The sequence below is a fragment of the Heterodontus francisci genome, chromosome 12 (assembly GCF_036365525.1).
Source record: "Heterodontus francisci isolate sHetFra1 chromosome 12, sHetFra1.hap1, whole genome shotgun sequence".
Lineage (NCBI taxonomy): Eukaryota > Metazoa > Chordata > Chondrichthyes > Heterodontiformes > Heterodontidae > Heterodontus > Heterodontus francisci.
Window position 1 is genome coordinate 69,478,424 of NC_090382.1, and position 13,873 is coordinate 69,492,296.

A 13,873-nucleotide genomic window follows, 5' to 3' on the forward strand; every position below is an offset into this window, starting at 1 on the left:
CTTCGGCCCTCGATGTTGCGCCGACCTGTGAAACCATCTGACCTGCACTATTCCATTTTTATCCATATGTCTATCCAGTGACCACTTAAATTATTGGAGAAACTAATGGGGCTGAATGTTGATAAGTCCCCAGGACCTGATATTCTACATCCCAGAGTGTTGAAAGAGGTAGCAATGCATTGGTGATCATCTTCCAAAATTCTGGAACGGTTCCTGTAGATTGGAAGATAGCAAATGTCACCCCACTATTTAAGAAGGGAGGGAGAGAGAAAACGGGGAACTATAGACCTGTTAGCCTTACATCAGTCGCCGGGAAAATGCTCGAGTCTATTCTAAAGGATGTGATAAATGGACACTTGGATAATAAGGATCTGATTGGGTATAGTCAACATGGATTTATGAATGGGAATTCACGTTTGACGAACCTGTTGGAGTTTTTTTGAGGATGTTACTAACAGAATTGATAAAGGGGAACTGGTGGACATGGTATACTTGGATTATCAGAAGGCTTTTGCTAAAGTCCCCCACAGGAGGTTGGTTAGCAAAATTAAAGCACATGGGATAGGAGGTAATAGACTGGCATGGATTAAGAATTGGTTAACAGGCAGAAAACAGAGAGTAGGAATAAACCTGTCATTCTCACGTTGGCAGGCTGTATTTAATGGGGTACTGCAAGGATCAGTATTTGGGCCCCAGCTGTTCATAATATATATGAATGATTTGGATGTGGGGGCCAAATGTCATATTCCAAGTTTGCGGATGACACAAAACTAGGTGGGAATGTTGTGAGGAAAATGCAAGCGGCTTCAAGGGGATTTGGACAGGCTCAGTGAATGGGCAAGAACATGGCAGATGGAATATAATGTGGAAAAATGTGAGGTAAGAGGAATAGATGTGCAGAGTATTTCTTTAATGGTAAGAGATTAGAAAGTGTAGATGTACAAATGGACCGGGGTGTCCTCTTCAATAAGTCACTGAAAGCTAACATGCAGGTGCAGCAAGCAATTAGGAAGGCTAATGGTATGTTAGCCTTTATTGCAAGAGGTTTTGAGTACAGGAGTAGCAAAGTCTTGCTTCAATTGTATAGAACCTTGGTTAGACTACACCTGCTGCACTGTGTGCAGTTTTGGTCCCCTTACCTTAGGAAGGATATTATTGCCATAGAGGGAGTTCAATGAAGGTTTGCCAGACTTGTTCCCGGGATAGTGGAACTGTCCTATGAAGAGAGATTGGGGAAACTGGGCCTGTATTCTCTAGAGTTTCGAAGAACGAGAGGTGATCTCATTGAAACCGACAAAATACTTAAAGGGATAGACAGGGTAGATGCAGGTAAGATGTTTCCCCTAGTTGGGGAGTCTAGAACCAGGGGACACAATTTCAAAATAGTGGGGAAGGCACTTAGGACTGAGATGAGGAGAAATTTATTTACTCAGAGGGTTTTGTATCTTTGGAATTCTCTACCCCAGAGGGCTATAGAAGCTCAGTCATTGAGTATATTTAAAGCAGATATTGACAGATTTCTAAATACCAATGGCATAAAAGGATATGTGGATAGTGTGGGAAAAAGGCATTGAAGTGGATGATCAGCCATGGTCATATTGAATGGCGGAGCAGGCTCGATGGGCTGAATATCCTACTCTTGCTCCTATGTGTCACATTTCTGCTATTGTCCAATTTATCTCTCTATTTAACAAACTTATTTGACATTTATAACCTACAATTAGTTCTAGTTTGAATCTTAATCTGCCATTTTTGAACATACAAAGGATCCGTTGGATGCATGGGATAGAATCAACAGTTGAAGTAATCAAAAAGGCTATGTTATCAGGGGTGTCGAACAATATTTTTCCTTGATACCAGAGCAAGTAAAAATATGCTGTCTCGTGGAGAGTGAAGGCTAATCCATATGACTAATTTTAAGCATTCAAGTCAAAAATACCAAGAGTAAAAGAACCCAAAATATGATCATTACTTTGGTTCCACTGTGGTTCTCACCAATGCTCCCTTTAACTACTATTTTTTGTGCGCAGCTAGCTTGTTGTACTTTATGGTCCCTTTAGGATTGACACGTGGATGCTCATGCATGCATTTTAAAGGGAATGTTGCTTGTGCATGGCCTGTTTGTTCCCTGCACGGCACGCTCCCAATTGCTGTGGGGCCGCGAACTCATGCAACTTAAAGGGAAAGTTGGTCCTCACTTAACTAAGTAATCTGAATTTTTTTTATTCATTCCTGAGATGTGGACATCATTGGCAAGGCCAGCATTTATTGCCCATCCCTAATTTCCCTTAAAGTGGTGGTGAGCTCCCGCCTTGAACTGCTGCAGTTTTTGTGATGTAGGTACACACTGCTATTCAGTAGCAATTTCCAGGATTTGACCCAGCAACAGTGAAGAAACAGTAATATATTTCAAAGTCAGGATGGTGTGTGACTTGGAAGGAACTTGCAGTTATTGTATTAATGGGCCCAGTTTGCTGGAACAGTGCATTTCACAGCATATGCTGTTAGACTTGTTTGTGCACATTTGCCTTTTTTGCGCACAAGGTTGCTGAAAGTATGAGCTGATAATGGCAACAGAGTATCTGGCAGCTTGGTGAAAAAAGACTGTTTCTCATTAACCACTGAGATTTAAGGATTGAGAAATAAACAGAGGAAGGGCTGAGAAGGAGGTGAATTCAATGTCAAATCAGGTACAGAAAGAGAGGGATAGAAAGATTAGATTAAAAAAGAGAAAAAAGGAAGATAAAAGTAAGAAATAATTTAAAACTTTAAAATTTGACATTTTTTAAATCTCCTAAAACAATTCACAACCTGAAGAAATGAGACTTCGGTTATAAGTGTTTACTTTCTAGGCAAGTGATTGGCAGTCACTAACAATTATCACATTGTTAAAAGGGTGCTTAGGTATTATTTGCAATACTTTATTTTCTGTGGCGAGTTTAATGAACAATTAATACACAAATGCAGCAACTTAATGAAAACCATGGGGAAGTTAAGTTTGAGGTGTTGTTTTTGCAAGGTTAATGGCAGAGCAGCGCAGCGTGGCCAACAGCTTGTGCAGCTTTGGTAACTCTGCCTCACTGCAAGTTGCTATCCAATTTGTGCATAAAAGTGTGCATTGTTCAGATGCTGCTATTTATTCAGCAAAATCTTTTCCAATATACCAGCACTGAGTTGCTTGTGTACTGTATCTAGTTGGGCCCACAAATTGTTTAGATTTATTGCAAAGCTATGTTTAATGTAAAATATACGAATTGAAAGTAGTTTTATGAAAATGCAGCATTGTTGGGACTTCTAGAGCAGTGTCGTCCAATACGTTAGCTGCCAGCTAAATGTGGCTAATTGGTAATCCAGATATGAGTCATTGCATTTCTGACAGCCCATCTACAGAATGGTATTGGCAGAGTTTGGGGGTGGGTCATCTGCCTGTCCTGTCTGCCAAAGATACTGAGTGAGATGAATAAATCATAGAAAGGAAACAGCAAATCTTTTTTAAAGTACAAAGATTTTTTTTCAATATTATATTATTTCTCCAAAGCCCTGCCTGGGAAATCTGAGTACAAATTGCAGTTTATCTACTACTGGCATGATGTGAAAACGGCTAACTCAACACTGACCAGGACGTGAATCTGGGATCTTACTCACTTGTATGGTCAGTTTAATGAGAGCCCTGTACAAAGAATTGATCTAAAATTGGATAAGGGGAAACCTTGAGGCTTCCATTCTGACATTCTCAATTGTATCACCAAGATCACCAAGAAGGGGCGGCACAGTGGCGCAGTGGTTAGCACCACAGCCTCACAGCTCCAGGGACCCGGGATCGATTCTGGGTACTGCCTGTGTGGAGTTTGCAAGTTCTCCCTGTGACCGCGTGGGTTTTCACCGGGTGCTCCGGTTTCCTCCCACAGCCAAAGACTTGCAGGTGATAGGTAAATTGGCCATTGTAAATTGTAAATACCTAGTGCAGGTAGGTGGTAGGGATTATGGGATTACTGCAGGGTTAGTATAAATGGGTGGTTGTTGGTCGGCACAGACTTGGTGGGCCGAAGGGCCTGTTTCATGCTGTATATTTCTAAACATCAATAAATTATTGGGTGAGGAATGCAAGGCATGATTCATGTCTTACCATTTTGACTCACCATTATGCTGTGGCATTGATATGTCTTAAATATGTTTTTTTTAATTTGTACAAGTATGGATTTAAAGGCTCGATTACTTACAGGATCAACAGTGCTATTTTTATTTTTAGAATTTGTGGTAGTTCATAATGGAATTATCACGAACTACAAAGATCTAAGAAAATTTCTGGTAAGTAGAATTGTCATAAACCAATCAAAATTTAATGCACATAATAAAATGTGTAAATTCAAATATATTCTATATGGCTTTTTCCATTACAGGAGAGTAAAGATTATGAGTTTGAATCTGAGACAGATACTGAGGTGATTCCTAAACTAACAAAATATGTGTATGACAACAGAGAAAGTGAAGACATTAGATTTTCTACTTTGGTGGAAAGAGTTGTTCAACAGCTGGTGAGCTGCAATTAATTCTCTTTTTAAGAAGAAAAACATTTGAGTATTATGTTTACAGTACATGGTAAATGGAAACTAAAGGTTGTTTAAGCATCCATCGTATTTTGGTTCATTTATCTTCTAATACTGTTTGCATATTTTATAGTAGAATTTCATCATCTATATGCTGGACATTGAAAAATATAGGCAGTTTTCATGAATGGAAAGCCAAAATGTGCAATATAAAATATTTTATGATATGGAGCACCATCAGATGTCCCACTGAAATAACATTACAATCAGATTTAAATATTTGTATTGAAATCAAATTACAATTATTACTATCTGTTGTTGCAATTAGTATTGAAGTTGATGAATTCTGAATGAAATTTGAAACTCTGGGATCTATGTTGCCACTATTTGGACACGTATGGCTATCTCATTTTTGAGATTAGAGCAGTAACTGCAGTTTTTTAAAATGTTATTTTGGCTACTTATTAACCCATGCTTTGGTGGTGCTACTGGCTATCTGAGTAAATAACGGTGGGAAAAGTTGCAATGCATTATTTTAAGTTATACCCATTTATTTTGGAGAGCTATACAAATAGAAAATGTGAATTGGGAATTTGATTCACATAACTTTGGAGCCTCCAGTTTCCTTTATGCAAATTACGTCATTCATATCGCTATCTGGAGATATTTTCCTGAAACTATACAAAGACAATCTTTTTTAATTTTGTGGAAATGCCTCTAAAGGTCAAAGAATGAATTTAGTTTTATGATTTTTGTTGCAGAATAATTCTTAACATTATGCGCAATTGTACCGAGAATGTACCCTTGATTTGTTAATAGCTATTTTTGTGCAGTGATTACATCTGCCGCCTTAGGTGGCAATAGAAATGATTTAACAGCAGAAATTACATTTTTTGTACTTGCAGGAAGGAGCATTTGCGCTTGTCTTCAAGAGCCTTCATTTCCCAGATGAAGCTGTTGCTACTAGGTTAGTGAGAGGTTATGGTGTCTGTAATAATTACTATTTGAGCTTCTCTGTCAGAACAGTGAGCGTTGTTGTAGTGCTAACTAACTTGTCTTATAATTTCAAAAATGTTTATGTTTGGTTCTTGCAGCTTTTTTAAGAATGTTTATCATCTTATTGTTTTTCATTTAAAGTGAAGTATTCTAATTACTGTCTGTTGGACTGGAATTTACATGGAGTAGATCAGTAGTGAAATAACTAGACTTTATATACAAAGTTTATTATGAACTATTTTAAAGACAAATTAAAATGCGCAATCATGCTGTATGCAGCTCTATTTTCTCTTCTAACCAGTGCTAAAAAGGTTATGAACCGCACCTCTTTTAGAAATTTTTAACTGCAGTTCTTGTACACGTACATATTGAATTCCTTTCTGACTATTGGCAAAGAATACACAGGACACTGTTATGTGAGTTAATGAACAGGAAAAATAAATTAACATTGAGCACTGAAAAATGTACTGAAAAGAAGGAAAAGTGCAATTTCCCTCTAATTTAAATTCACTGATTTGTTATTAATTTACAAAAGTACAAGTTTTAATGGCCAGCGGGAGATGTCTGAGTGGACCGAGGCAGGTGGCAAACTGTCTGGCCCTCAGTAGACCAGGGGTTTAACTCCTGGGTCAAATTTGCCTGGCCCCTGTCAGTCTCCCACCTGAACCCAGCAGGAAGTGATCGCAGGCCAGCAGGTGGGTACAGAATTTTGGGTGGCAGAATGATGCTGCTAGATTCCTAACAAAATTGTTTTCGGCGGTTAGGTAAGTGCCTATTAGAGAGTTAGGCGGCCAACGCAATCTTGGGGGGGATGGGGAGGAAAGCCTGAGGGAGGCCCAATGTTTCTTTGTGGGGCTCTGCAGAGCACTCCTGCTCCTCCTGCAGTTACACTGGTGTTTCCTACCAGGTTGGCCTGGCAGGGAAACCATGATGGCTCCCTGGTACTAGCCTGGGGTAAAAATTGCATTCAGACTCCAATTACCTCATGTTCAGATCTGCATATTTAATGCAGGACACTCTTACCTTGCAGTAGATGTCCTGCTCACCTGCTCAAAAGAGCAATTAAAATTCCAACCAGAAGAATGGAATCGGGTAAAATGTCACAATTTTACCTGTCGGCACACTTGGTTTCCACACAACACGCAGCTTTAAAATCATTCCTAAAGTGTATATGAGAGAATTCCAAACTAGACATCACAGTTACCTTGCAGTATATCAACTGATGAATTATTTAGCTATGCACTAAAAGATTTTTGAAACAGCTGTCATGCCCAGTACAGCCATGTCCTATTCATAACTTTAAACATGGACTATATTCAGCATAGCATCTTCTGGAAATGAATTTTATTTTTATTTTAAATGAACCACAATGGACATTAAAAGTGGACATGGGCTGCAAAGCTGACCGCCGGAGGTCAGTTGACTTTTGGCTTGTGAATTCCAAGAACGGAAACTGTCTGAAAGGACAAAAGATTACCTTCCAGACTAAGAGATGTCATCAACACCCATCCTGAAGCCATAGGGAGACATTCCTGAATTGAGTGGTTTTCTCCTGAAACAAAGAAGGTGATTGTCTTAACCCTCCTCAGGATGAATGTCCTAGAACAATAAACAGGATGGTGCTAATCAATCTAGACCCCTACCATATTTGGAAAAGGAACTGTGAGAAGCAGCCATGTTGGTCTACTTTTAAAAATCTTTAAAATACAGACTCCAAAAAAGCAGCTAGCAGACCAGGCAGTACCATCATGCCTTAAAAGAACTGGAGACTGTAACATCTTAAAGTCTCTGAACCTGTTTCCTTTCAAGTCCATCAGTACAGAAAACCAACCTCCTAGTAATAAGTCCACAAGCAACTAAATTCATGACCTGCTGAAATATTCAACTCTTTGAGAGAATCCTGTAACTACTTCGATATACAATTCCAGCTATCAAATCCACCTAACTACACTGCAGGAGTGAAAATGCCTTCTTCACCAGGCCCGCAATGCATGCCTTTTTCTCAAGACAAGCCAAATCACGAGACTTATGAACTGTTCCTTTGCTTGTAATTTGTTAAAGAGCACTATCTCTTTTAACGATTTTCTTTTTCAAATGTGTGTGAGTGGTGAGTGAGTGACATAGTGTTAGATTTTTGGGGTGAATGTGTGAATAAAAATAATCCTCGTTATTTAAACCTATGAAAATTCAAATTGACATTACACTTGAGGGTTAAGAAACACACACATTTTCCTTTTCAAAACAAAGTTACGGACTGAAAAGGGAAAAAGAACTGGGGTTTCTGTTCTCTCTCAATTCTGTCCGTAACAGCATTTATTTCCCTACTGTTTCAAGATTTAAAAAACTCTCAAGAAGTGAAGCAATAGCAACTTGGGACAATGTAGATATTAGACTATATTAAAATTTCACTGAATACTTGCTAATGCCTTATGATGTCATTTGTGCTATTACCTTTAAATTTAACCTTGTAAATCAGAATTTAAATTGGAAAATCCAGTTTATTTTCAACTTCCTTAGGCGAGGAAGCCCGCTGCTGATTGGCGTTCACAGCAAGTACAGGTTCTCCACTGACCAGATTCCAATACGGTACCAAACACGTAAGTTGGCCATTAGGGTACAAGTAGACTAGTCAATATTTGTTCCAAATTATACAACTTTATAATGTTCTTAATTGACTTCTGCCAAAAGACAAAAAAGATCTGATTTTTTTTTACCAGTGCTGACTGGGTTTAACTAAACAGAAACTTAAATTTTGGCCTGAAGCCAAAGAATTGGGAGTGATCATAAATATGTATTATAATTAAAGCTGCCATAGTTGAAGCATTAATTGTAACTCCACATCAAGATTAAACAGGTCTGACAGGAAAGTTTCGGCAATCACCATGTTTCCTCTTCACCTTTACTGTAATTGATCATAACTTCATAAGAAAGCTATAATTAGAGTCGAAAGAAAACTTCCTTTTCAGGTTATCCAAAGTGCTTCACAGCCAATTAATTATTTTTTATCAAGTGTTGTAATGTAGAGCATTGTGGCAGCCTATTTGAATACACCAAAGTCCCACAAACAGCAATAAGCTAAATGATCAATGAAGTTGTTTTAGGGTTGAGGGATAAAGATTGGCCAGGATACTAGGGGAACTTGCTGGCTCTTCTTCAAATAGAGCCATAGGATCTTTTACATCCACCTGAGAGGTTAGGCAGGGCCTTGGTTTAACATCTCACATCTGAAAGACGGTGCAGTGCTCCCTCAGAAATGCATTGCATGTTGCATTTTGAAACTTTCACAACAAAATCTCAAAATACCTTTTCCTTTGTAACTTGCATTTTAGGAAGGAGTTTCTTATTTTCTATTGTGCCAATTTATTTTTGGCAGAACACTCAACTATATGATTTACTGAAGTTATTTTTTCCACTATAGACGAAAATAACAAGAATGACAGTACAAGCAAGGCACACCAAATTGAGACTGAAAGTATTAAGTGCCTTCATCCCACTGAAGAGGAAAAATCTGTTGAATTTTACTTTGCATCTGATGCTAGGTTAGTGCAAAACAGTTGTTTTTATTTTTGCAGTTCTTTTGAAAACTACACTTGTAATCTGTACTGGTGGTTTGCTAAAGACAACAATATTGTCTTGACATGCCAATTAATCAACCAAAAAAATTCAGATTATCGACCTGAAGTTAATTTTATTTCTCGCTTCACAGATACTGCCGAAGCAGCTGAGTATTTACAGCACTTTCTGTTTGTATTTCAGATTTCCAACATCCGCAATATTTTGCTTTAGTACTTGATTGTCTAGGTCTATCCTTATCTTCATCATGTTGAATTTGTTATTAACCTCATGTTTATCCATCTCTTTATTTTTAAAGAAGTTAATTAAGAATATTTACTTTTCCAGTGGATTTGTTCCAATGCTCTGCGAAATAATTTTATTTTTATCTTTGGACTTAATTGAGGCTTTAATGCAGTACTTATGACCTCTAGATTTTCACTTGTGTAAGTTTTAAATAACCTACCTATATCGGCTTTGTATAATCCTATGATCAGCTTAAAAACCCAGATCTTGTCATCTCTGAACCATTTTTTCTTCGTTAAAACAATTAAACTAAGAATGTGACTCCCCATCCAATGATGTTGACAGGTATAAACATAGTTTGCTAAATATTCATTATCCACTCTTATTACCCCTTGGGCTAAATCATGTTTATCTGGCATTTTCTGTTTCTATACTAGTGTGTACTATTGCATGCTTTGAATGTAGGCCAGTTAATTAAACTGTTCTGGAAAAAATAAAAACAGGAAATACTGAAAATGCTTCGCAGGTCAGGCAACATCTGTGGAGTGAGAAACAGAATTAATGGGCTGGATTTTAACCATAGGCGAACCCGCTTCCGCCTAGCCTGGGGATCCAATCAATCAGCGGGCTGGCAGCTCTTAGTCCCAGCAGCACCACCGGGAGCGGTGGCCACTGCTGGGACTACAGCCCAACCAATCCCATGGAGCCAGGACCTGAGGTAATTGGGCTTGCCTCGCCGGGGGGGAGGGGCGGGAGGGGGTGTGGTGGGCGGTGATCGGTTGTGGCGGCGAGGCAAGGGTAGTTGTTTGGGCGGGGGGGGGTGGGGGGGCGTCATGGGTCCCGGGGGTTGGTTGGGAGGCGGGAGCGGCCCTCAATTGGGCACTCTGTGCTTAACTGCCATGGCTCCCATCACCCCCCGGCGTGCGGAAAGGCCGGCAGCTATCGCTGGGTGGCCTTTCACGTCTCTTGGACGCCTGCTTGCCATGGGTAAAATACCCGTGGAGGCGGGTGAGGGCCATTAAGTGGCCATTTAAGGGCCTTGATTGGCCTCAGGCGGGCGGGCCGTTCCCCCCCTCACCCCGCCCAACTGGAGTAAAGTTGGCCGTAGGCGGGAGCCGGGCGGGAAGGCTTCCCGGGGCCTCCCGCTCAATTTTATGCCGCCCCCACGCCACCATCCGACAGGCTGGGGCGGCGTAAAATTCAGCCCTATGTTTCAGGTCAATAACCTTCATCAGAATTTTGTTCTGATGAAAGGTTATTGACTGAAATGTTGGCTGGAAGTTTATCTGGGCAATGGGGGTCTCGGCCACTGGCTAAAGGGCTCGGGAGAGCCCTGCGTCGTTTCCTCTGGCGAAAGTCTGCTGCATTATGTGCCAATTAGGCACTTAAGTGTACAGCAGCGGGCCTTCTCCTGGATTAAGGATCCCAGCAACGGAAGGCCCACCTGCTGAGAGCTGCCGACCAACCAGAGGCCAGCAGCTCTTTAACTGAGCAGCACCACTGAGCAGGCAGTGGCTGCTGCCAATAATGGACCCATCGGAGGCGTTGGATCCAGGCCACAGGTGAATCAGGGCTGGAGGGGTTTTGTGTGGTGGTGGTCACCGGGAACATACATATGAACATACAAATTAGGAGCAGGAGTAGGCCACTTGACCCCTCAAGCCTGCTCCGCCATTCAGTAAGTTCATGGCTGAACTGATCACTCCACATTTCCACCTACCCCCGATAACCTTCCACCCCCTTGCTTGTCAAGAATAGGGGAGCTGGCAGTAATGTCAGGGTGGTGGCTCTCAGCAGGCATCCCCCTTCCTGATTACAGGTCCCTTGATCAGGCAGTAAGTGCCTTTTAATGAGGGAAATGTCCCCCCCACACTGGAGCTGGCAAACAACCTGAACAAGTTTGTTTGGCATACTCTCCATGTGGCGACAGGCCTGCCTGCCACTGGGCTAATACCAGCAGAGGAGGGATGAGGCCCTTCATTGGGTATTAATTGCCCACTTAAGGGCCTCAATTGGCAGCGGGACAGGAAGGCCATCCGTGGGTTTTCTCGCCCTGGACTTAATTTGAGTGGAGGCGGGACGGTGGCGGGGTCCCCACCAGAACCATCCCACTCAATTATATGCTCTCCCTGCCTCCAAAGGCGCCGCAGGTGAGAGCATACAATTCCCCGCCCCCCCTCCCCCCCGTTATCTTTGCTCCTCACTCCACAAAGGCTGCCTGACCTTAGTATTTCCAACATTTTCTGTTTTTATTTCAGATTTCAAGCATCTGCAGTATTTTGTTTTGGTATTAGTGTTCTGAAGAAATGTTTTTCTTTTATTCAACGTAGGCTCTGACATCACTTGGGACTATTAGATACTTGATAGTATCACTTAGTCGATATTAAACTGCCTCCACAGCTTGTATTTGGACTGAAACTTAATTATAAAATTGTATGAAATAATTGTATTATAAATTGGCTAAGTCATTGGCAAACTCAACTCAGATGTGGGTGTCAGGACACACATAATCTAGGCTGAAAAATAAATACAGTGCTGCCTTGTCAGGGGTTCTGTAATTCAGATAGCTAAATCAGGAAATGGAAGGGAGGGAGGAACTCAAGAAAGTTACAATCACCAGGGAGGTGATACTGAGCAAATTGTTGGAGCTGCAGGCTGACAAATCTCGGGGTCCCAATGGGTGCTAAAAGAAATGGCTAGTGAGATAGTTCATGCGTTGGTTTTAATTTTCCAAAATTCCCTAGATTCGGGGAAGGTTCCATTAGATTGGAAAATAGCCAATGTAACTCCTTTATTCAAAAATGGAGGGAGACAGAAAGCAGGAACTACAGGCCAGTTAGCTTAACATCTGTCATAGGGAAAATGTTAGAAGCTATTATTAAAGACGTGTTATGGCCAAGTGAGAAGGGAGTCACAGTCGCCCCTCTTGTCCTTCCCCTTATTTGACTGCAACAGGGTTTATTCCTTTTAAACAGTGCTTACCACCTCAGTGAGTGTTTTACATTTTACCTTTAATTTGATCTTCAAAGAACCAATCGGACAGGTTTTCTTGAGTTTAAACAAGAAAGCGGTAGGTTTCTTATACGCAACAAGCTAAACCTAATCAAAAATAATAAACAAAATATGCTACACTTTCACACACACATTCACACGAGGATCACACACACACAAATAGATTACAAAGTGGAAAGTATGTTTTTTGGTTGGATTAAAGTCCCGAATAAATAAAAGTTAAATACTCCAGCAGTGATGTTGGATGATTCAGTGATCTTCCAACTGAAGTTGTATTCTTGAAGAACTTAGTTGGTCAAAGTGCACTTTATGGTTGGTCTGCTTTGCTCAGGGTTTTCTTGAAGGCAGACTGGTAGATGGATCTCTTCCCCTGGTTTCTGGCTGTAGCAGTCTGTAGGCTTGGAGGGTCCACAGTTACAGATGGTTTTCAAACTTGATGTTTCCTGGAGAGAGAGAGAGGGAGAAAGAAACGCAGGCACATAGCCTTCCCCGCTGCTGCACATTCAGTTACTGCTTGTCTCCTCTGTGTCTAGCAAAACTCCCAGTTTTCTCAGAGATTGACAGGGGGTCATGTGATTCTCTCAATCCTCTTTGTTTTTAATGAGGTTGAAAGTCTAAAACCCAAAACCCCTCTCAGGTGGTGTTGTCAGTGTTTACTCATGGAGGCACGTCTCCACTTATGAATGCCTCAAGATGACTTTGAATGTCCCGCTAACGAAGGTGATCTGGATAATTTACTCAGTTAGCCAAAGCATTGTCCTGGCTGGCTTTTTGTTAGACTTTTGTCTCCAATTCGATCTCCTGGTATTTCAGATGCAAATTGCGGTAGCCATCTTGGCTGCCAGTTTTTAAAAAGTTAACTGTCGTATTTTTTCCATTGAAAGTCTAATGTAAGTTTCCAACCGATGACATTAATATTTCTCTGTTGGCATATAGGGTTTTCTTGACACCTTCGCACCACGCAGAATGAAATGTAACGATAGGAGCATTTCATTAGTTGTGGGAAAAAAAGCACACATTCATTCTTATCACTCACTCCTCAAATTCACTCATAAATCTTACATTGGCTGCAGCTGGCTTTGTCTGCAACAGCTATGTCAATTTAATAATTTTTGGAGTTTTGTCTGGGATGGTCATGTGTTGTCAACTGGGGTTAAAGTTTCTCTAATATCAATTTGTAATCCCCTGGGGATGTGCATTTCAATAAACATGTGGTTATTGATGAAGCTTGGGGTCTGCAAATTTCCATTATTAAGGCAAGTTCTCCTGTATGTACAAACTTTAACCCCTCAACTGCTATTTTTGCAAATGTGACTTTAACCATTCACGTTCTAGTACCTTGATAATGTTTCTCCTTATAGTGATAGTGGGTAATCAGTTGGATTTTAGCCTCTTTGAGGTATCTGAGATTTCCTATGGGCATTTGTTCTTTCTGAATTCTGCATTGAAATTGTTGGATTTAATTAGCTTGGGATTTGGGACCTGATCATTGGGTTCTTCAGTGGGCAGATCTACAGTGA

The 13,873-nt window shown here is 40.7% G+C and overlaps 1 protein-coding gene across 1 annotated transcript in view; it reads left to right on the forward strand.

Annotated features, from left to right (window-relative positions):
- The window catches only part of LOC137375616 (glutamine--fructose-6-phosphate aminotransferase [isomerizing] 2-like), an 87,450-nt gene that overhangs the window by 32,630 nt on the left and 40,947 nt on the right, over window positions 1–13,873 (forward strand). The window contains exons 5-9 of the mRNA XM_068042992.1: window positions 4,250–4,308; window positions 4,401–4,535; window positions 5,453–5,514; window positions 8,061–8,140; window positions 8,962–9,082. Coding sequence (XP_067899093.1) covers window positions 4,250–4,308; window positions 4,401–4,535; window positions 5,453–5,514; window positions 8,061–8,140; window positions 8,962–9,082 — 457 coding nt within the window. The remainder of the gene's footprint in view (window positions 1–4,249; window positions 4,309–4,400; window positions 4,536–5,452; window positions 5,515–8,060; window positions 8,141–8,961; window positions 9,083–13,873) is intronic.